This window comes from Cherax quadricarinatus, chromosome 27 (genome assembly GCF_038502225.1).
Source record: "Cherax quadricarinatus isolate ZL_2023a chromosome 27, ASM3850222v1, whole genome shotgun sequence".
Classification (NCBI taxonomy): Eukaryota; Metazoa; Arthropoda; class Malacostraca; order Decapoda; family Parastacidae; genus Cherax; species Cherax quadricarinatus.
The window spans coordinates 28679773-28705768 of NC_091318.1; the positions used below are offsets into that span (position 1 = coordinate 28679773).

At 44.0% G+C, this 25996-nt stretch overlaps 1 protein-coding gene across 2 annotated transcripts in view; it reads left to right on the plus strand.

Moving 5' to 3' along the window:
* Positions 1 to 25996, plus strand: part of LOC128691033 (leucine-rich repeat-containing G-protein coupled receptor 5) — a 232591-nt gene that overhangs the window by 179456 nt on the left and 27139 nt on the right. For both annotated transcript variants that reach the window (XM_070089172.1, XM_070089173.1), the window contains exon 2: positions 22429 to 22952. In XM_070089172.1, coding sequence (XP_069945273.1) covers positions 22633 to 22952 — 320 coding nt within the window. In that variant the 5' untranslated portion in view covers positions 22429 to 22632. The remainder of the gene's footprint in view (positions 1 to 22428; positions 22953 to 25996) is intronic.

Here is a 25996-nt window from a genome sequence, read left to right on the forward strand (position 1 = left end):
CTCACCTATTTGTGGTTGCAGGGGTCGAGTCATAGCTCCTGGCCCCGCCTCTTCACTGGTCGCTACTGGGACACTCTCCTTGAACAATGAGCTTTATCATATCTCTGCCTGAAGCTGTGTATGGATCCTGCCTCCACTACATCTGCAAACAGGGACACTGAGACTATCCCTTCCGCCATGTCGTTCACATACCAAGACTAGCACTGATCCCAGGAATGACCTCTGTGGGACCCCGCTTGTCACAGGCGCCCACTGTGATACGTCATCACGGACCATGACTCGCTATTGCCTCCCTGTTAGGTATCCTCTGGTCCATTGCAGTGCCCTTCCAGTTATACGTGCCTGTTTATCTAGCTTCTGTACTAATCTCTTGTGAGGAACTGTGTCGAAGGCCTTCTTGCAGTCCAAGAAAATGCAATCTACCCACCCCTCTCTCTCGTGTCTTACTTCCGTTACCTTGTTATAAACCTCTAGTAAGTTTGTGACATAGGACTTGCCTTCCATGAATCAGTGTTGGTTGTCGTTTATAACCTTGTGTGTGTATCCTGATGTGACTGAAAGGATGTAGAGAGTGGATAAGGCTTGTCAAGGCATCCAACCTTGTCTGAGTCACCCGTTTGAGGTCACCTCATCCTTGTCTCACCCATATGTCCACCCAGCTGGAACACACACACACACACACACACACACACTTTCGCTCTCAAAAATCTTCATTTCTTTTCGTCAACAAACACATAAAATATGGGATATGAAACGCTGAAAACTGTTAAACGAAATTTGCCTGAGTGCAGATGACATTATAGAGTGGGTGGGCAAGTAGTGGGTGGGCAAGTAGAGTGGGTGGGTGAGGAAGCAGAGTTGGTGGGCAAGCACAGTGGGTGGGCAAGTAGTGGGTGGGCAAGTAGAGTGGGTGGGTGAGGAAGCAGAGTTGGTGGGCAAGCAGAGTGGGTGGGCAATCTGAGTGCCGGAGACAGTATAATATATATATACACACACGTAGTGTATATATATATATATATATATATATATATATATATATATATATATATATATATATATATATATATATATATATATATATATACACTACGTGTGTGTATATAAGCTCTGGTAATCCACTGTAGGGATCTTACATATACAAGCCGTAGCCATTGCATATTCAAACATTTATATTGAATACATATTCATACCATACATGTATGCACATGTTCATGTATATGTATGCTCATACATACATGATTTCACTTGAGGCTTCCATGTCTCGCTGACTACTTATTACAACCCAGGAATCCAAATGGCCTGTTATCCTGGGTGTAACGGGAGCAAATTAAACACAGCAGAAAAAGTTTAGACTTATATTATCCTTCACCAATTTAGAACAGCAATATCTACACTATGTACAGTGATAAGTATAGTGCACTCCACGGTAAGCAAGGCAGAAATAGAAGCCACAAGATAGCAGACCGTGCTTCAACCAGCTCTAGAATGGGAATGACAAGGGCAGACAGGAGAGTGGTACCCACACAACCTCTGCGATTGCCAACACCATCTTCTTATTGGCTAGAACCTGGTCACTAGTTGAACGACGGGGCCCCATCATCAACTCTTAGCAACCTGGTTCGCTGGTTGGGGGAGATAGCCTGTAAATGAGGGTGTGTACATGCGCCGAATAAAGGTTACGTACTCTTTGCATGCCACACTACTGAATGCATCAGATGGATTCTACTGTGATTTTAGACCCTATTACCAGGGCTCCTAGCCCTGATAATAGGGCTCCTGAGTCTAATAGCATCTTTTCTGACACTGATAGTAGGGTTTCTAACCCTGATAATAGGGTTTCCATTCTCAAGGTGTCTCCAGCGGATAAGTAAATTGATAACACGGAAAGCCTTAAAAAGACAACAGAAAGTTCACTGGAATTTTCCCAGTCTTAAATATATATATATATAATATATATATATATATATATATATATATATATATATATATATATATATATATATATATATATATATATATATATATATATATATATATATGGGTCCACCTCTGGTGTAAATTGTGGGACCCATAGCCTCGGAGAAGTGGATAAAAAGGCTTCAAGGAAAAATATTTTGATTTCTTCCTGAAGCCGTTTAAATATTCCACTTCCCCTACCACTCCATCTTTTCATTCTTTTTTACCAATAGGTATATTTTATTACATAATATGGTACAAAAGATTTAAGATATACATTGTTGATATAAAGATGGTATATACAGTACATAAGATGTGAGAGATACATGTCTAGTACATATTGTTACGTGTTTGTCACTGATTATAATGCGAAAATCTCATCCAGCTCCTCAGAGCTGGGGCGTGTGCCCAAAATACAGCAGGCATTACCCCTCTGAACAGCCGCACTGAGTCGCTGGAACAGAAAACTAGCTGCCCTGGGATCCCTAGTTACCCTGATGAGTCTTTTGCCTAGCTCCTTAAGGAACTTAGATGTACTCTTTCCCCATGAGCCAAGGGTCTCTGAGCCTATGGGGACTCCCTGAAGCTGGCAGCTGCCCCTCCTTCCTCCCTGGTGTATTGGAGATAGGTATCAGCCAAGGTAGATGTACATGTATAGTCCCACACCACCTGCTTACCGTCTGTCCAGGCTTGAAGGGTGATACCATCTGGACGCTTCTGGCTGCCATCAGATCAGCATAGTTGGGGTGGCTCCCTTACTGCTGGGCATCCGGCTGTTGTGAGGCTTCTCTTGATAATGTTATTAATCTCCTCATGTCTTGCAATCTTTCCCTCGGAATTACGGCACATAAGACCATGGTACCCGAATCGGTCTGCTGCTTCACTGCCACAAATACACCTGTGTTCGGCGAGAATAGGGGCGGCAAGTAGAAGGGCAACACCAGTGCGGATGGTCTGTGGGTCGAGGCGTGTGTCAAGGCTGGAGTTGGGAACAGCCAACAGAAGGTCCCTTGCATGAGGAGCTCTCACTGCTAGGAGGCGGGCTCTATCCTTCCCTGACACACTCTGAAGCATTGTTGAGGATATATATATATATATATATATATATATATATATATATATATATATATATATATATATATATATATATAGTATATATATATATATATATATAAATATATATATACATACATATATATATATATATATATATATATATGTATATATATATATATATATATATATATATATATATATATATATATATATATATATATATATATATATATATAATTTTTATATAGGACTTGAGTCCTGGAAATGGGAAGCAGTTTGGAGGGATATGTTGTGTATCTTTATACGTATATGCTTCTAAACTGTTGTGTTCTGAGCACCTCTGCAAAAACAGTGATTATGTGTGAGTGAGGTGAAAGTGTTGAATGATGATGAAAGTATTTTCTTTTTGGGGATTTTCTTTCTTTTTTGGGTCACCCTTCCTCGGTGGGAGACGGCCGACTTGTTTTAAATATATATATATATATATATATATATATATATATATATATATATATATATATATATATATATATATATATATATATATATATATGTCGTGCCGAATATGTAAAACTGATCAATTAGCAAGAACTCATTTAAAATTAAGTCCTTTCTAAAATTTTCTCTTATACGTTTAAAGATATATTTTTTTCATTAATGTTAATGTAAAAAAAATTAATTTTGCACCAAAAGAATCTTATAAAACTTACCTAACCTTATTATAACAAGAGCTATTTAGTTTAGCCTAACCCAACTAAATATATTTTAGATTTGTTTACAATAATTTAATACTAAATAAACACAGTGAAATATGCTTTTTTCGTTAGGTTCAGAATGATTTTGGCGACATTATTGCATACACAAATTTTCACTTGTCCTATATGGCAAGATGAGCGTTGCTATTTAAGCCAAGATCGCAAGTTCTGCCTATTCGGTGTGACATATATATACATACATATATATATATATATATATATATATATATATATATATATATATATATATATATATATATATATATATGTATATATATATATATATATATATATATAGGGAAGTACCACCTCTATAGCTGGAATGGGGACCCTCATCCTCAGAGAAGACAATAAGCGTACCTCAGGGAAAACTCAAGGTTCTCCCCGGAGCTGTTTGAATATTTTCCTCTCCTACCACCCCCTATAATTTAGATTTTGCATGAAATTGTATTAATAGACAGAATACATTGACAGAAAACAACACAAACGTGAATACATTGGAAAATTATATCAAAGATTATGAATCTCCTCCAGCTCCTCCGAAGCCGGACGCGAGCCAAGTATGCAGCAAGCATTTCCCCTCTGGATGGCCACACTGAGGCGCTGGAACATGAAAGGGGCTGCCTTTGGGTCCCTGATGGTGTCGATGAGTCTGGAACCTAGTTCTTTAAGGACACGTGTGGCATGTTTTCCCTATAACCCCAAGGTCTCTGATCCCGCTGGGACAAACTGATACTGTTGGCTTATGTCCCTGTCCCTGTACTTGCTGATCTGGTATGCAAACAGCTTGTGTTGTGGTAATTCTTCTTGTGTATGGAGGGAAGGTTTGGAAAAATCTTGGTTCCTTTACACTCTTTGTGTTGTCGTTTAGTGTAACTATTATTGTCCTGTTTCTCTCTTTATGAATCTTTGTATCGACTGGCAAACTTCTGCTTCTCTTTCTTCTTCTTCTTCTTCTTCTTCTTCTTCTTCTTCTTCTTCTTCTTCTTCTTCTTGCTGGGAGTAATTTCTGTGCGTTGATTTGGAACCTTATCCTTCGTGAGTCTTCCAGGTGAAGATTGTGAATAATTTCCGTGCGTTGATTTGGAACCTTATCCTTCGTGAGTCTTCCAGGTGAAGATTGTGAAGTATTTCTCTCACCTACGTTCCAGGAAGCACTGTTGGTGATCGTGGTTGTGGTGGTGTTGTTACTGCAATAGTGATGGTGATTGTGGTTGTGTGGTGGTAAAGTTGTGCTGATGGTGGTGATTGCATTGTGGTGATGGTGCTGGAGATTGTGATGGAGCATCTCAACATAGACACCTCGGACTACAATCGTCAGAGACGTGTGTTTGGATGCTGCATCTGCCGCCACCCGCGCCCATCAGATAACTCTGAGACCCTGAATGCTTCTCTCAGACACCCCTGTCTGCTGGCATCACCTCCTGACAAGCACAGTCTCCCTGACTGGCTTCGATAGCAGTCCAGGATTTGTCTCCCTGATTGCCTGCTGGTGAAGTGACGCTTGTCTCTGATTGGCTGAGAGCGAAGGGTGACGCTTGTCTTTATTCGGCTAAGAGAGGAGGTACGCTTATCTCTGATCGGCTGTGAGAAGAGTAACGCCTGTCCGATTGGCTTCAATAATTATAACTCTCGTCTCTTACTGACTACAAGAGTTTACTGGTCTCTGCTTGGTTAAAAGACGAGTGACGCTTGTCTCTGATTGGTTACAAGTCGAGTGATGCTGGTCTCTGACTAGCAACAAGAGTAACGCTCAACTCTGATCGGCTACAAGAGGAGTGGTGCCTCACTGCGATTGGCTACAAGACACACGCTCGAGTGGACTTGTGATATATTCTACTGACACAAACAATTCTCATCTTCTCAGAGTCACTAAGAGTATGGTAGCGTGTGTGTACTTGCCTCGACCTCAGCTGACGGAGAATCGAGCCTTCGAAATTTCCTTGGCTGAGTGAGACAGAAGGTTTTAGTGTTTCACGTAATGTAGATAAATAGTCCAGAGAAACGACAAATTAGACACGTGTGCAACATTTGGGTATCTTAATTGTGGAAACGTTTTGCCACACAGTGACTTCATCAGTCCAGTACAAAGAAGAATGGCGAATATTAGAAGGAGCTTGAGATAATCAGTCCCTCAGCCTGGAGTTAATGTATATATACACCGAAAGATAAATATATTTTAGTGTGTAAACATCGAAAGGTATACATATCTCCCAGTGTGTATACTCTCATTGTATATCCGCTTTTTTACTCCCTATTTCAGGGATTACATTATACTTGGGTGTCAGTGTACAAGAATCAAGCAGCCTTTAAAACCTTCGTGTAGTCCATAGGTTTTAAGCCAAAATAAACCAACTCACCAACATTCTCTCTGTGTACCATATACTTATCTCATTTCCACCGTGATTCTCGTTTCAGGTAGCTTTCATTATCTCGTATTTCCTTATTTCTCCATTTCATTTTTTCATTGTTTTCTTGAGCGAAAGTACAAGTGGTGGCGAGGCGGAGACACAGATGACTTTGATCACGTCGCAAGATGCTGGGATGACTGGATGTCGCCTCTGAAAGTAATGTTATTTCAGCAGTTGGAGTCGCTGTGGGTGACTTTGTGTCTTTCAAGCTGGGAATTAAACTAACATGGCTTGCAAACCTTGCTTGCAAACCATGCAAACATTACATAGACGTGTAAGCAAGTTCATGAAATTGCAAGGAGAAGATCTGGGAAATATAAATACTGGGCATTATACTGATAAGAATTATGAATTATACTAACGAGATCTGGAATCTGAGAATTATACGAACAAGCTCTTGGAATTATACGAACAAAATCTGGAATTTACACGAGCGAGATTTGAGAGTTATAAGAGCAAGACCTGTTAATTCTACCAACAGCATCTAGAAATAATACGCAGATCTACGAATTACGCAACCAAAATCTTTAGAATTACACGAACCAGACAACGCTGACACTCTGGAGAATTTATAGGAAAAATCAATGCCCTCCCACGCATATTGTTTCATATAAACAAAGACATTTATTAATTCCCAGTAGCCGAGTTATCGATATATCCATTGTAATTAAATCCTCCTCAAAGGACAATTACATTCAGTCATACACTCTAGAATACGAGTGAGGGATCACCAGGACGCTTGGAATTAAATTCCCTTTCAAAGAGCTTAAATTGCATTATATCTCTTGTTTCTCTGGATATTACTGTAGATGTCTGGACTCCACCCCCTCACACTTATTGTAAATATCTGTCTTCTTCCTCCTCTCACTTATTGTAAATATCTGTCTTCTTCCCCTCACACTTATTGTAAATATCTGTCTTCTTTCTCCTCTCACTTATTGTAGACGAGAAAGATGTTTATTGGTTTTTAATAAGATGAAAGTCGATATTTAAAAATGCTGAGAATAATATGAGAGTTACCCACATGTTGAGACACATGTTGAGGCACATGTTGAGACACATGTTGAGGCATACTGAGGCACATGTTGAGACACATGTTGAGGCACATGTTGAGACACATGTTGAGGCATACTGAGGCACATGTTGAGACACATGTTGAGACATATTTTGAGACACATACTGAGGCACATGTTGAGACACATGTTGAGGCACATGTTGAGGCACATGTTGAGACACATACTGAGGCACATGTTGAGACACATGTTGTTGTGAAGTGAGAGTTGTTCATTAACATATAAATTTCAGTCTGTTTGTTGGTAATTCTTTTTTAGTGGAGAGAGAGAGAGAGAGAGAGAGAGAGACAGAGAGAGAGAGAGAGAGAGGGAGAGAGAGAGAGAGAGAGAGAGAGAGAGAGAGAGAGACAGAGACAGAGACAGAGACAGAGACAGAGACAGAGAGAGAGAGAGAGAGAGAGAGAGAGAGAGAGAGAGAGAGAGAGAGAGAGAGAGAGAGAGAGAGAGAGAGAGAGGGTTGGTGAAAGAGTAGATTGCATGAACGTTATGCAGAGTTGGGAGGACACTGGTGACACAGCAACACAACGCTAACGCCGCATACACTGTGGTAACACTCTCAGACCCGCAGCACTGTAACACTCTCAGACCCGCAGCACTGTAACACTCCCAGACCCTCTACACTGTGGTAACACTCTCAGACTCGCAGCACTGTAACACTCTCAGACCCGCAGCACTGTAACACTCTCAGACCCGCAGCACTGTAACACTCTCAGACCCTCTACACTGTGGTAACACTCTCAGACTCGCAGCACTGTAACACTCTCAGACCCGCAGCACTGTAACACTCTCAGACCCTCTACACTGTGGTAACACTCTCAGACTCGCAGCACTGTAACACTCTCAGACCCGCAGCACTGTAGCACTCTCAGACCCACAGCACTGTAACACTCTCAGACCCGCAGCACTGTAACACTCTCAGACCCGCAGCACTGTAACACTCTCAGACTCGCAGCACTGTAACACTCTCAGACCCGCAGCACTGTAACACTCTCAGACCCACAGCACTGTAACACTCTCAGACCCGCAGCACTGTAACACTCTCAGACCCGCAGCACTGTAACACTCTCAGACCCACAGCACTGTAACACTCTCAGACCCTCATCACTGTAACACTCTCAGACCCGCAGCACTGTAACACTCTCAGACCCGCAGCACTGTAACACTCTCAGACCTGCAGCACTGTAACACTCTCAGACCCGCAGCACTGTAACACTCTCAGACCCGCAGCACTGTAACACTCTCAGACCCGCAGCACTGTAACACTCTCAGACCCGCAGCACTGTAACACTCTCAGACCCGCAGCACTGTAACACTCTCAGACCCTCAGCACTGTAACACTCTCAGACCCGCAGCACTGTAACACTCTCAGACCCGCAGCACTGTAACACTCTCAGACCCGCAGCACTGTAACACTCTCAGACCCGCAGCACTGTAACACTCTCAGACCTGCAGCACTGTAACACTCTCAGACCCGCAGCACTGTAACACTCTCAGACCTGCAGCACTGTAACACTCTTAGACCCGCAGCACTGTAACACTCTCAGATCCGCAGCACTGCAACACTCTTAGACCCGCAGCACTGTAACACTCTCAGACCTGCAGCACTGTAACACTCTCAGACCCGCAGCACTGTAACACTCTCAGACCTGCAGCACTGTAACACTCTCAGACCTGCAGCACTGTAACACTCTCAGACCCGCAGCACTGTAACACTCTCAGACCTGCAGCACTGTAACACTCTCAGACCCGCAGCACTGTAACACTCTCAGACCTGCAGCACTGTAACACTCTCAGACCCGCAGCACTGTAACACTCTCAGACCTGCAGCACTGTAACACTCTCAGACCCGCAGCACTGTAACACTCTCAGACCCGCAGCACTGTAACACTCTTAGACCCGCAGCACTGTAACACTCTCAGACCCGCAGCACTGTAACACTCTTAGACCCGCAGCACTGTAACACTCTCAGACCTGCAGCACTGTAACACTCTCAGACCCGCAGCACTGTAACACTCTCAAACCCGCAGCACTGTAACACTCTCAGACCTGCAGCACTGTAACACTCTCAGACCTGCAGCACTGTAACACTCTTAGACCCGCAGAACTGTAACACTCTTAGACCCGCAGACTGTAACACTCTTAGACCCGCAGCACTGTAACACTCTTAGACCCGCAGAACTGTAACACTCACAGACCCGCAGCACTGTAACACTCTTAGACCCGCAGCACTGTAACACTCTTAGACCCGCAGCACTGTAACACTCACAGACCCGCAGAACTGTAACACTCTTAGACCCGCAGCACTGTAACACTCTCAGACCCGCAGCACTGTAACACTCTTAGACCCGCAGCACTGTAACACTCTCAGACCCGCAGCACTGTAACACTCTCAGACCCGTAGCACTGTAACACTCTCAGACCCGCAGCACTGTAACACTCTCAGACCCGCAGCACTGTAACACTCTCAGACCCGCAGCACTGTAACACTCTCAGACCCGCAGCACTGTAACACTCTCAGACCCGCAGCACTGTAACACTCTCAGACCCGCAGCACTGTAACACTCTTAGACCCGCAGCACTGTAACACCCTCAGACCCGCAGCACTGTAACACTCTCAGACCCGCAGCACTGTAACACTCTTAGATCCGCAGCACTGTAACACTCTTAGACCCGCAGCACTGTAACACCCTCAGACCCGCAGCACTGTAACACTCTTAGACCCGCAGCACTGTAACACTCACAGACCCGCAGAACTGTAACACTCACAGACCCGCAGCACTGTAACACTCTTAGATCCACAGCACTGTAACACTCTTAGACCCGCAGCACTGTAACACTCTTAGACCCGCAGAACTGTAACACTCACAGACCCGCAGCACTGTAACACTCTTAGATCCACAGCACTGTAACACTCTTAGACCCGCAGCACTGTAACACTCTTAGACCCGCAGAACTGTAACACTCACAGACCCGCAGCACTGTAACGCTCTTAGATCCACAGCACTGTAACACTCTTAGACCCGCAGCACTGTAACACTCTTAGACCCGCAGCACTGTAACAATCACAGACCCGCAGCACTGTAACACTCTTAGACCCGCAGCACTGTAACACTCTTAGATCCACAGCACTGTAACACTCTTAGACCCGCAGCACTGTAACACTCACAGACCCGCAGCACTGTAACACTCTTAGATCCACAGCACTGTAACACTCTTAGACCCGCAGCACTGTAACACTCTTAGACCCGCAGCACTGTAACACTCACAGACCCGCAGCACTGTAACACTCTTAGACCCGCAGCACTGTAACACTCTTAGATCCACAGCACTGTAACACTCTTAGACCCGCAGCACTGTAACACTCTTAGACCCGCAGAACTGTAACACTCACAGACCCGCAGCACTGTAACACTCTCAGACCCGCAGCACTGTAACACTCTCAGACCCGCAGCACTGTAACACTCTCAGACCCGCAGCACTGTAACACTCTTAGACCCGCAGCACTGTAACACTCTCAGACCCGCAGCACTGTAACACTCTTAGACCCGCAGCACTGTAACACTCTCAGACCTGCAGCACTGTAACACTCTCAGACCCGCAGCACTGTAACACTCTCAAACCCGCAGCACTGTAACACTCTCAGACCTGCAGCACTGTAACACTCTCAGACCTGCAGCACTGTAACACTCTTAGACCCGCAGAACTGTAACACTCTTAGACCCGCAGACTGTAACACTCTTAGACCCGCAGCACTGTAACACTCTTAGACCCGCAGAACTGTAACACTCACAGACCCGCAGCACTGTAACACTCTTAGACCCGCAGCACTGTAACACTCTTAGACCCGCAGCACTGTAACACTCACAGACCCGCAGAACTGTAACACTCTTAGACCCGCAGCACTGTAACACTCTCAGACCCGCAGCACTGTAACACTCTTAGACCCGCAGCACTGTAACACTCTCAGACCCGCAGCACTGTAACACTCTCAGACCCGTAGCACTGTAACACTCTCAGACCCGCAGCACTGTAACACTCTCAGACCCGCAGCACTGTAACACTCTCAGACTCGCAGCACTGTAACACTCTCAGACCCGCAGCACTGTAACACTCTCAGACCCGCAGCACTGTAACACTCTCAGACCCGCAGCACTGTAACACTCTCAGACCCGCAGCACTGTAACACTCTCAGACCCGCAGCACTGTAACACTCTTAGACCCGCAGCACTGTAACACCCTCAGACCCGCAGCACTGTAACACTCTCAGACCCGCAGCACTGTAACACTCTTAGATCCGCAGCACTGTAACACTCTTAGACCCGCAGCACTGTAACACCCTCAGACCCGCAGCACTGTAACACTCATAGACCCGCAGCACTGTAACACTCACAGACCCGCAGAACTGTAACACTCACAGACCCGCAGCACTGTAACACTCTTAGATCCACAGCACTGTAACGCTCTTAGACCCGCAGCACTGTAACACTCTTAGACCCGCAGAACTGTAACACTCACAGACCCGCAGCACTGTAACACTCTTAGATCCACAGCACTGTAACACTCTTAGACCCGCAGCACTGTAACACTCTTAGACCCGCAGAACTGTAACACTCACAGACCCGCAGCACTGTAACGCTCTTAGATCCACAGCACTGTAACACTCTTAGACCCGCAGCACTGTAACACTCTTAGACCCGCAGCACTGTAACACTCACAGACCCGCAGCACTGTAACACTCTTAGATCCACAGCACTGTAACACTCTTAGACCCGCAGCACTGTAACACTCACAGACCCGCAGCACTGTAACACTCTTAGATCCACAGCACTGTAACACTCTTAGACCCGCAGCACTGTAACACTCTTAGACCCGCAGCACTGTAACACTCACAGACCCGCAGCACTGTAACACTCTTAGACCCGCAGCACTGTAACACTCTTAGATCCACAGCACTGTAACACTCTTAGACCCGCAGCACTGTAACACTCTTAGACCCGCAGAACTGTAACACTCACAGATCCGCAGCACTGTAACACTCTCAGACCCGCAGCACTGTAACACTCTTAGACCCGCAGAACTGTAACACTCACAGACCCGCAGCACTGTAACACTCACAGACCCGCAGCACTGTAGCACTCTTAGACCCGCAGAACTGTAACACTCACAGACCCGCAGCACTGTAACACTCTTAGATCCACAGCACTGTAACACTCTTAGACCCGCAGCACTGTAACACTCTTAGACCCGCAGAACTGTAACACTCACAGACCCGCAGCACTGTAACACTCTTAGATCCACAGCACTGTAACACTCTTAGACCCGCAGCACTGTAACACTCTTAGACCCGCAGAACTGTAACACTCACAGACCCGCAGAACTGTAACACTCTTAGACCCGCAGCACTGTAACACTCACAGACCCGCAGCACTGTAACACTCTTAGACCCGCAGCACTGTAACACTCTTAGATCCACAGCACTGTAACACTCTTAGACCCGCAGCACTGTAACACTCTTAGACCCGCAGAACTGTAACACTCACAGACCCGCAGCACTGTAACACTCTCAGACCCGCAGCACTGTAACACTCTTAGACCCGCAGAACTGTAACACTCACAGACCCGCAGCACTGTAACACTCACAGACCCGCAGCACTGTAGCACTCTTAGACCCGCAGAACTGTAACACTCACAGACCCGCAGCACTGTAACACTCACAGACCCGCAGAACTGTAACACTCACAGACCCGCAGCACTGTAACACTCACAGACCCGCAGAACTGTAACACTCACAGACCCGCAGAACTGTAACACTCACAGACCCGCAGCACTGTAACACTCACAGACCCGCAGCACTGTTCTTGATATTGCAACTTAACGTTGTGTTGCATCATATCCCAGCCCCACAACCGTGGTGGTAAACTATGTAATACTTTACGTGCTTCCAAGCACTGTCTTTATACAAATAACCTGCACATAGGAGGAGCTTACGAAGACGTTTCGTTAGTGTGACGTTTCGGTCCAAGTCGGGCCGAAACGTCGTTGTAAGCTTCTCTCTCGTATGTGCGGGTTATTTGTGTAATGTTCCAGTCACGGTACCGTTCTCTCTCGTTCTTTCTGTACTGTCTCTGTCTGTCCGTCTATTTCCCCTGTCTTCTCTCTCTCTCTCTCGCTCTCTCTGGCTATCTCTGTCTCTCCGGCTGTTTTCCTCTCATCTCTAGTCTCTTTTTTTTATTGCGATAGAAGGCGGATGCCTCCTCGCACTGAAGGAATACGTAAAGTTTTTGTGTCCTCTCTCAGGGAGTGTCGGTCAAAACTGCTCTCCTTGCGGAAAACAATATGGGTTCTGGCGGAATTGGGGAGCTATAAAAGAGTCCTTTCATATCCGAATGAAGCATCGAGTCAGCGTTTTTGAGACGGTCCTAAGACGTGTTTGAGGACCCGCAACACACGTTATCAGACGCCCCCTGAGACACATAAACTTGCTGGGGTCCAGTTTGCAAGGATCATTTATATGGAGTGCTGAATTCCTTTCTCTTCTCACCCTAGTGTCACCATAAGTGTTCGGGGCCCAAGGCTGTTCAACAGCCTCCCACCAAACATTAGGGGAATTACCAATAAACCCCTGGCTGCCTTCAAGAGAGAGCTGGACAGATACCTAAAGTCAGTGCCGGATCAGCCGGGTTGTGGTTCGTATGTTGGACAGCGTGCGGCCAGTAGTAACAGCATGGTTGATCAGGCCCTGATCTACCTGGAGGCCTGGTCGTGAACCGGGCCGCGGGGGCGTTGATCCCCGGAATAACCTCCAGGTAGACTCCAGGTAGACCCTGCCGTCCACCCTGCCTCTCCCCTGGCATACCTGGCTTTCCATTTCGTACCTGGCTTACCCTGGTTTGCCAACTATTTCTTACAATCTTGTCCTGCCTTCCCTGCACTCTTGTCTTGCCTTTTCCTAGTTTTCCCTGCTTTTTCTGCCGATATATATATATATATATATATATATATATATATATATATATATATATATATATATATATATATATATATATATATATATATATATATATATATATATATATATATATATATATATATATATATATATATATATATATGACCTCTAGTAAGGTGCCACTGTTGCAAGGTCCACCTTCCAGCAACACTTTTGCAAGATAGCGGTGTTCTATAAAGTACTGACGAGAGGAACGATAGATATTCCTGGCCACGCGTAAGCCAAAAAAAAAATACAGATTGATAGATATATTTTTTCATAGCTTACCCGTGTACACTGTAGCTGTGTATACTGTACCTGTGTACTGTACCTATGTATACTGTAGCTGTGTACACTGTATCTGTACATATTGTGTATGCACTGTATTTGTGTTATAAACTGACCTCTCTACCCTTAGTGAAGGTAGAAAGTAGATTAAGGAACACTTAAAGTAGACAAAGACAGTAAAGAAGACGAAGGAGTGAATGTAGAAGAAGAAGAAGAATGAGAAGAAGAAGAAGAACAAGAACAAGAACAAGAAGACATGCCCCAGTGGTCAGGATGCGAGCCAATTATCCCGTTCGTTGTTGGAATTTATGAACAAAATAGCGGCAGAAAATATGTATACTTACCACCCATAATGTTCATAGTTCAAGGGAACACAGGCAGACAAATGGTGAACGCCAGGTGGCGTCTGAAGGCCCTGATGACCGTATCAGATAGGGGTTAAACACCACCTAAGGGGGTACTTCTCTCTCACTTGCCTCCCTCACATCCCTTTTGATCCCACTAATCCTAGTTGTGATCTTAGTAATCTCACTGCTCATCTCTTCCTTAGCAGGTTGTAGCAGCCTCGAGGTAAACACTGCCCTGGCCAAGGTGAAGAATGCTGATAATAACAGTTTGTTTTGGTGTCAGAATTTGCGTTCATAAATGCAAGCTTGCACACACACACACACACACACACACACACACACACACACACACACACACACACACACACACACACACACACACACACACACACACACATACATACACAGTGGGACAGTGACGGCAAAATAATAATGAATCGAAAAGTCACGAAACTTTTCCTAGCTTAACCTAACCTAACCTAACCTAACCTAATTTAACCTAATATAACCTAACCTAACCTAACCTAACCTAACTTAACATGTGGCATGCGAAGAGTATATTACAATTTATTGGCCTCCCGAAAACTGAACCAGTAATTAAGTTATAGCAGTCAGTGTCCCACTGTTATGCCAGTCAGTGTCCCACTGTTATGCCAGTCAGTGTCCCACTGTTATGCCAGTCAGTGTCCCACTGTTATGCCAGTCAGTGTCCCACTGTTATGCCAGTCAGTGTCCCACTGTTATGCCAGTCAGTGTCCCACTGTTATGCCAGTCAGTGTCCCACTGTTATGCCAGTCAGTGTCCCAATGTTATGCCAGTCAGGGTCCCACTGTTATGCCAGTCAGTGTCCCACTGTTATGCCAGTTAGGGTCCCACTGTTATGCCAGTCAGGGTCCCACTGTTATGCCAGTCAGTGTCCCACTGTTATGCCAGTCAGTGTCCCACTGTTACTGTTATGCCAGTCAGTGTCCCACTGTTATGCCAGTCAGTGTCCCACTGTTATGCCAGTCAGGTCCCACTGTCCCACTGTTATGCCAGTTAGGGTCCCACTGTTATGCCAGTCAGTGTCCCACTGTTATGCCAGTCAGTGTCCCACTGTTATGCCAGTCAGTGTCCCACTGTTATGCCAGTCAGGGTCCCACTGTTATGCCAGTTAGGGTCCCACTGTTATGCCAGTTAGGGTCCCACTGTTATGCCAGTCAGTGTCCCACTGTTATGCCAGTCAGTGTCCCACTGTTATGCCAGTCAGTGTCCCACTGTTATGCCAGTCAGTGTCCCACTGTTATGCCAGTCAGGGTCCCACTGTTATGCCAGTTAGGGTCCCACTGTTATGCCAGTTAGGGTCCCACTGTTATGCCAGTCAGTGTCCCACTGTTATGCCAGTCAGTGTCCCACTGTTATGCCAGTCAGTGTCCCACTGTTATGCCAGTCAGTGTCCCACTGTTATGCCAGTCAGTGTCCCACTGCCAGTTAGGGTCCCACTGTTATGCCAGTCAGGGTCCCACTGTTATGCCAGTCAGTATCCCACTGCCAGTTAGGGTCCCACTGTTATGCCAGTCAGGGTCCCACTGTTATGCCAGTCAGTGTCCCACTGCCAGTTAGGGTCCCACTGTTATGCCAGTCAGGTGAAACTCGCCAACTCTGCGAAGCCATGTCTCTAACTAGTGGAGCAGACTAGGCAGACTTCCATTTTTGGAAAAATGCTCTGACAGTGGCTCTTGTTCGTATATGCCATCTTGTAAATAATCTTTCTACATAGTGGCGATACTTATACAATATTTTGGTGAAGGAATACACGCATTAGGAATTTATCTCTGCTGTTCATTTCTTTTTCACTGCTCTGCCTAGTTAACAGTTAGCTGACTTATTTACGAAGAGGAGCTACAGGCCCACCAGATGCCACCTGTGTTCGTAATATATCCTAACCTAATATAACGTAACCTCACCTAACCTCACGTCTCCCAACCTCACCTAACTAAGAACAGCAAATATTAAAGATTTTATTGAAAAACCAGGCTTGACAGCAGCTGTTTTAATTGGAGGACAGGTTGCGACAGTTGGTAGTGTTTGATCAACTAGTCATTCTGAGGAAGAAACCAATCACTCTGTAACATAAACACTTCTCGCGGGAGTTACAGCTCCGTAACAAGCGCTGCTAACATGCTCTCAACTGCCTTGATCAAAGGCTTGTGTGTGTGTGTGTGTGTGTGTGTGTGTGTGTGTGTGTGTGTGTGTGTGTGTGTGTGTGTGTGTGTGTGTGTGTGTGTGTGTGTGTGTGTGTGTGTGTGCTATTCACAGACCATAAACAAGCTGGCAAATAGCGTCACTCGTCGTTAAAGACGCGCTGCTATCACTTTATACTGGGTCTTCCCAACTCTGTGCAATCAATCACGGGGAGAGGGAAAGGCGCAAAGACCAGCGTCACTGAGTTACACAGGCCCGGTCTTCAAGACCACACACTGGTGAACCAGCGTCACTGAGATGCACAGACCTGGCCTTCAAGACCACACACTGGTGGACCAGAATCACTGAGATACACAGACCTGGTCTTCAAGACCACACAGTAAGGGAGGTCAGGTGGTAGAGTGGTCAGTGGTGATGGGTTTTACTTATGCATAAGTTTCCTCTGTTTTGTACTATGGTTTCGGTAAGGTGGATAGTGACTGCTTGGAAACACTTTTATTATGCCTAGCCACTCAACAAATCCCCACAACATTTTTCCATGAGACGTAGGCGAGAAAGGTACATCATAATTTACACCTGGAAAATCATGGAGGGATTGGTCTCAAACCTGCACACCGAATTCACACACAGAGAACTCGATCAGTATCAGAGGTCCCCGACTTTTCAACGCCCTCTTTTCGGGGATAAGGGGAATTACCAATAAACCTCTAGCTGTCTTTAAAAGAGAGCTGGACAAAGTTTCAGCTCAATTCCCGACCAGCCAAGCTGTCGTTCATATACTGGACTGCCTATGGCCAGTAGTAAAAGCCTATTTGATTACGCCTTCATCCACCAGGAGGCCTAGGCTAGATAAGAATCAAGGGGGCTCTGACTCCTTTAAGTATGAGGTGAGAATTCACGTAAAGCTGCAGCCTAACCAGCGTTGTTGGCGTCATTCATCCTACACTCATACTTGTGTTCGTTGTGTCACAGCTAAAAATCACGGTCTCTCACCAACATCAGTTGTTTTCCCAGCGTGGACTGCTGTAAACTCCTGCTGTGCCCACGTCTTTGATGCGGTTCTGGTGTAGTCTTGAGTGTAGAACCGTCACTCTGTGGTAGCTGGTTCTCCCTTCAGGATTTAGTTAAGTCATGATCGTCCCTCTTCACCGTAAAGCCAGGGAGAATATAACACTTCTCACTACATAAATCGTTAGGAAATTCACTATACTGACGGTCAAGCATAACACTATAAGGTCCCTACCAATCCTTTCCCTAAATCCGGAGCCACGAACACTGCATAAAACAACTGTTCTTCTTTTAGCCTTTCCTGGCGTATGCTATTTTGCTAGTACAGACACATATAGCAAAGTAGGTGTTTATCTGTGGAACGTTTCGCTTACAGGTAAACGTTTGGAAGCCAGAGACACTCAGCTGGGCTTACAGGTCACGGGAGTCACAGTCCTCAGGTCACATAGCGCCTGAAACACGTCAAGACACATCTGTCTTCGTTCATTTTTTTTACCTTCGCTTACCTGTGAAAGTTTGAAGTTACCAGCGTCTGCCACTCTGACGTTTTGCCTCCACACATCTGACTGACTGACTGCTACAGTTCACTTAGTTTGTTCTCGGTGTCAGCGGTGTCAGCGGTGTCAGAAGTTGCTGTCAGCTCTCCACTCTTCATTGCTTTCGTTGCTCTTCGCCTGACATTATTTTTTATCCTCTTCCTTGTTTTGTGTTTCGCTTTGCTTTTCATCTTCATCATGTTCATTTGTTCTGTCTTTTCTCATCATTTCTTTTCTCATTTTTTCATATTTTTTTTCTCATTATTTCATCATTTTTTCATCATCATCATCATCACATCTTAGGTCTACCATTCTCAAAAAAAAAAAAAAATAATTCCTCAGCTAAAAATATTAAAGTTACATTTCCAGTTACATTAATTACATAGATTAATTCGTTAATTAGGGTACAAAAAATAGGCATTTTAAATTAACGTGATTTACCCTCGTAGAATTATTGTCTTGTTTTTCGTATCCGGTCCTGTTTTTGGCACTGTGTCCTGTTTTTGGCACTGTGTCCTGTTTTTGGCAGTGTCCTGTTTTTGGCACTGTGTCCTGTTTTTGGCACTGTGTCCTGTTTCTGGCACTGTGTCCTGTTTCTGGCACTGTGTCCTGTTTCTGGTGGCACTGTGTTCTGTTTCTGACACTGTGTCCTGTTTCTGACACTGTGTCCTGTTTCTGGCACTGTGTCCTGTTTCTGGCACTGTGTCCTGTTTCTGGTGGCACTGTGTCCTGTTTCTGGCACTGTGTCCTGTTTCTGGTATCACTGTGTCCTGTTTCTGGTGGCACTGTGTCCTGTTTCTGGCCCTATGTCCTATTTCTGGTGGCACTGTGTCCTGTTTCTGGCCCTATGTCCTATTTCTGGTGGCACTGTGTCCTGTTTCTGGACTGTGTCCTGTTTCTGGCACTGTGTCGTATTTCTGGCACTGTGTCCTGTTTCTGGCACTGTGTCATGTTTCTGGCACTGTGTTCTGTTTCTGGCACTGTGTCCTGTTTCTGGTGGCACTGTGTCCTGTTTCTGGCCCTATGTCCTATTTCTGGTGGCACTGTGTCCTGTTTCTGGCACTATGTACTATTTCTGGTGGCACTGTGTCCTGTTTCTGGCACTGTGTCCTATTTCTGGCACTGTGTCCTGCTTCTGGCACTGTGTCCTGTTTCTGGCACTGTGTCCTGTTTTTGGCACTGTGTCCTATTTCTGGCACTGTGTCCTATTTCTGGTGGCACTGTGTCCTATTTTTGGTACTGTGTCCTATTTCTGGCCGTGTCCTATTTCTGGCACTGTGTCCTATTTTTGGTACTGTGTCCTATTTCTGGCCGTGTCCTATTTCTGACCCTGTGTCCTATTTCTGGCACTGTGTCCTATTTCTGACCCTGTGTCCTATTTCTGGCACTGTGTCCTATTTCTGACCCTGTGTCCTATTTCTGATATTCGGTCTTATTTCTGGTACTCGGTCATATTTCTGGTACTCGGTCTTATTTCTGGTGCTCATGTCTTATTTCTGATATTCGGTCTTATTTCTGATATTCGGTCTTATTTCTGATATTCGGTCTTATTTCTGGTACTCGGTCTTATTTCTGATATTCGGTCTTATTTCTAATATTCGGTCTTATTTCTGATATTCGGTCTTATTTCTGGTACTCGGTCTTATTTCTGATATTCGGTCTTATTTCTAATATTCGGTCTTATTTCTGATACTCGGTCTTATTTCTAATATTCGGTCTTATTTCTGGTACTCGGTCTTATTTCTGGTACTCATGTCTTATTTCTAATATTCGGTCTTATTTCTGATACTCGGTCTTATTTCTGGTACTCATGTCTTATTTCTAATATTCGGTCTTATTTCTGATACTTGGTCTTATTTCTGGTACTCATGTCTTATTTCTAATATTCGGTCTTATTTCTAATATTCGGTCTTATTTCTGATACTCGGTCTTATTTCTAATATTCGGTCTTATTTCTGGTACTCGGTCTTATTTCTGGTACTCATGTCTTATTTCTGATATTCGGTCTTATTTCTGGTACTCGGTCTTATTTCTGGTGCTCATGTCTTATTTCTAATATTCGGTCTTATTTCTGGTACTCGATCTTATTTCTGATATTCGGTCTTATTTCTGGTACTCGGTCTTATTTCTAATATTCGGTCTTATTTCTGATACTCGGTCTTATTTCTGGTACTCGGTCTTATTTCTGATATTCGGTCTTATTTCTAATATTCGGTCTTATTTCTGATACTCGGTCTTATTTCTGATATTCGGTCTTATTTCTGGTACTCGGTCTTATTTCTGATATTCGGTCTTATTTCTAATATTCGGTCTTATTTCTGATACTCGGTCTTATTTCTGATATTCGGTCTTATTTCTGGTACTCGGTCTTATTTCTGGTGCTCATGTCTTATTTCTAATATTCGGTCTTATTTCTGGTACTCGGTCTTATTTCTGATATTCGGTCTTATTTCTGGTACTCGGTCTTATTTCTGGTGCTCATGTCTTATTTCTAATATTCGGTCTTATTTCTGATATTCGGTCTTATTTCTGGTACTCGGTCTTATTTCTGATATTCGGTCTTATTTCTAATATTCGGTCTTATTTCTGATACTCGGTCTTATTTCTAATATTCGGTCTTATTTCTGGTACTCGGTCTTATTTCTGGTGCTCATGTCTTATTTCTAATATTCGGTCTTATTTCTGATATTCGGTCTTATTTCTGGTACTCGGTCTTATTTCTGATATTCGGTCTTATTTCTAATATTCGGTCTTATTTCTGATACTCGGTCTTATTTCTAATATTCGGTCTTATTTCTGGTACTCGGTCTTATTTCTGGTACTCGGTCTTATTTCTGATATTCGGTCTTATTTCTAATATTCGGTCTTATTTCTAATATTCGGTCTTATTTCTAATATTCGGTCTTATTTCTGATACTCGGTCTTATTTCTGGTACTCATGTCTTATTTCTGATATTCGGTCTTATTTCTGGTACTCGGTCTTATTTCTGGTACTCATGTCTTATTTCTAATATTCGGTCTTATTTCTGATACTTGGTCTTATTTCTGGTACTCATGTCTTATTTCTAATATTCGGTCTTATTTCTAATATTCGGTCTTATTTCTAATATTCGGTCTTATTTCTGGTACTCGGTCTTATTTCTGGTACTCGGTCTTATTTCTGGTGCTCATGTCTTATTTCTGATATTCGGTCTTATTTCTGGTACTCGGTCTTATTTCTGGTACTCATGTCTTATTTCTGGTGCTCATGTCTTATTTCTGATATTCGGTCTTATTTCTGGTGCTCATGTCTTATTTCTGATATTCGGTCTTATTTCTGGTACTCATGTCTTATTTCTGGTACTCGGTCTTATTTCTGGTACTCATGTCTTATTTTTCTGGCACACTATATCGATATATCGAATTTTTTGAAGTTGGTCTGAATTTCGTAGAGCCGACGATAGTTTAGAGCTGTTAGAGCTCTGATGCTCTATTTAGAGCTTCGGTAAAGCTTGAATAGAACAAAAAGTTGTTCCAATAAAAGCTTGAGCTGCAACTTGTATATTTTATTTAAGTTATGTGTTACTTACAGGAAGAAAAATATTCTGGATTTTTTTTTTATTTGGTGCTCGATTTTTTTGTTTTATTTGTTTTAAATACTTCGGTTTAATGACACTGAAGGGAGGTCGTATAACAAAGGTCGTATAATTGCCCTTGTCGTGCGACGTTTCGCCCAAAAATGGATTTTTTGCCCACATAGGAGCTTCAAATTTTTGTTGAGTCGTGTCACTGCTGAATCCAAGCTGAGAGAAAAATAATGAGTGACCTTTGACCCCTTCACTTGCAGGGCAATCCACAGCGGGAGGGGGTGGAGCCATGTGAGCTGCCACGCCCACCTGTACACCCTGACCACGCCCATACGCCCACATGACGCCCACGTCACCCCATCCTGGCACCTCCCAAGGGCCACCAAGGCCTAACCTACCCACCATCACCCCACAAGCCACAAGCATACCCCTCAGCCCCGTCACCACCCACACCTGGGCACGCCATGGGGGGCGCTGGTGACGCCGGGGGGTATGCAGGAAGCAGGAGGGGGAGGAAATACCCCCTGCTGCTTGGCTGCCTGCTGCTTCTGCTGGCGACGACCGCTGTGTCGCCGTCCACCGCCTGCCCCTCCGTCTGCTCCTGCGCGGCTCCTGCTGCCTCCGCCAGGTCCCTATCAAGGCTAGGTCCCTGGGAGACGTTCAGGGATGCCCCCGCCCAGGAGAACACCGATCTGGTGTCCCTGGATTGTCAAGGGGCGGGTCTCTCTGCTCCCCCTGACCTGGGAACCCTTAGGGGTCTCCAGCCTGCCTCGGTCATCGAAATGTGAGTATATCTGTCCCTAACTTTGTTTAACATACAGCCTGAGGTGTATTAGTCGCTTCAGCTGACTTCAAAGCCAGTGTATACACATCCCCATGTATACACATCCCCATGTATACACATCCCTATGTAAACACATCCCCATGTATACACATCCCCATGTAAACACATCCCCATACATACACATCCCCATGTTTACACATCCCCATGCAAAAACATCCCCATGTATACACATCCCCATGTATACACATCCCCAGGTATACACATCCCCATGTAAACACATCCCAATGTATACACATCCTCCATGTATATACATCCCCCATGCATACACATTCCTCAAGTATACACATCCCCATGTATACACAGCCCCCGTGCATATACATCCCTCATGTATACACATTCCCCATGTATACACATCCACTGTCAAAAACACATACAATATACATGCACTTAAATCCACACTGAATATACACCTTCCGTACATAAGCACTACACATAATCATACATTGTAAGAGAACAAACATGCAAAGTGTAGTTTGAATTATTTGGAATATGAAATAAATTGATTTGCTGTCAAAGAATAGACATGAATATATTTCATTGTTATCCTTATCGGATTAATCTGCACCTAACCACACGCACACACACTTGCTGTGTGTGTGTGTGTGTATGTAAAGTTTTCTCAGTTAATTTCCATCAAACTAATTAACTTGGAATTATGTCCAGGTTAATCAGCTCTGATACTGATGGGCAAAATAATATATATATATATATATATATATATATATATATATATATATATATATATATATATATATATATATATATATATATATATATATATATGTATATATATATGTATATATATATATATATATATATATATATATATATATATATATATATATATATATATTAGATCGTACATGTCAGATTCAGAAGCAGATGTTTAAACATCAGCAGCAGGTGTTCTATGAAACTCTAAATACCAGGAATATGTGTTGATTGTAATTTGAAACACCAGTAAGAAAACTACTTTCATTGGGACTAAACAGGATCACATTTCGTTTGTAAGTTGCAACATCATTCGAACATCTTGTTCGTATGTTGCAACACCAGGAACACAACATGTTCGCAAGCTGAACCACCAGAATGGAACTTCTTTGTAATCTGAAGCACCTGCTGAACCATCTTATTGAATAAAAGGAATATGGAAAAAAACGGATATAATAATATCAGATAACCAATCATTTAGAGAGTACAATATCGCAAATATTGAGAATGCCAGAAAAAATGAAAGTGGATAATAAGAACTTTCAAAACAAGATAAGTAATAGCATTTGTGACATTATTCAACTAAATTTTGCTCTCTCGTCTAGAATATTGTTCTGTGTTGACGACTCCGTAGGGGAGATATCAGAGCTGGAAAAGATACAACGATAGTTTACTTCCCGAATAGTCAATAAAGTATTTAAACGACTGGGAATGTATTCTCTGAAGTGAAGAAGAGAGAGATACTCTATAATATATGCATGAAAGATATTCGGAAGCCTAATCTCAAAACTACGTTGCCATAACATACTGGAGTGAGCGATATGGGAGGAAGTGTCAAGGTGAGAAGCATGTGTTCCACAGTTGCAATAAGAGAACACTATGTCAACATCCGTGGTCCAAGACTTTTCAACCTGCTACCAACAGACATCAGAAACACTACTGGAGCTAATGTTCAAGTTTTCAGTGGGAAACACGACTACCACTACTACTACTACTACTACTACTACTACTACTACTGCTGCTGCTGCTGCTGCTGCTGCTCCTGCTACTACTACTGCTGCTGCTGCTGCTGCTGCTGCTGCTATTGCTACTGCTGCTACTACTATTACTACTACTACTACTACTGCTGCTACTACTACTACTACTATCACAAAAATAACCCACACATAGGAGAGAGGAACTTACGACGACGTTTCGGTCCCACTTAGACCATTTGCAAAATAGCGGTAGTGGTAAGTAGGTAGTGGAAGTAGTAGTAGAAGAAATAGTGGTAGTAAAATGTAGTGAGAGCAACTGAGTGGCCGGATCAACCAAGCTATGATGGCTATAATAATATCTTTATTTCTACAAGTACATGTACAAGGCACACAGGCCTAGCTGACATCAATGATACACTACTATATAGAAAGCCGCTTGTTTGCAGAATATTTCGGGCAAATGAGGCCAGCAACAGCCTGATTGAACAGGCAGCTGACAGGGTACACAATAGTCGCCACTGGTCAAAGATACACGACTTGTATGTTGTGAAATAAGTTGTGATAATAATTGTACTTTATAAATGGCCGGAACACAACGGAATTAATTAAATTACCCAATTGTTAATTGAATATCAATATGACTGCAATGGTTCGGTGTTTAATTAGTGGATCGTATTCAGTGTAAACAGAGAAATTGTCGTGAATTATCAGGGAATTATTAAAAGAAAAATATCATTTTAACTTGTTTGTAGTAATAATCACAGTGTATTCACCAATTTGCGCTTGCAGGGGTCGGGTTATAGCTCCTTGCCTCCCGGCTCGGTCACTGACCCACTGGGAGTCACTAACCCACTGGTAGTCACTGACCCGGCTAGTACAGGGAGAATTTGCATACAGTGAGCTGATGGTTTTATAATTAAAGCAGTTGTAATTTATCTGGTTAATTACCCCCTGGAGATAATTTTGCCTCTGCTAGTGGGGGGATAATAGGTCGGTAGCGAGACTTGGAGGTGGAAGGTCGGTAGCGAGACCTGGAGGTGGAAGGTCGGTAGCGAGACTTGGAGGTGAGACCCTTCCGAGGGTTTGTGGTTGTGGAAAAAGTATAGTCCCACAGGAATGACTGGAGAAGACGTGTAGGCTGGGAGGTAGTGAGGGTAGCAGAGGGTGAAGAGACAGGAACATCAACGGTGTGTAAAGCACGGAGTACGAACCTCTGACCTTCGACAAGATAGCAGACAGTCTAGACCCGGCCACGACAGCAGGTATCGGAATATCAGAGACGAGAATGTCGCCGAG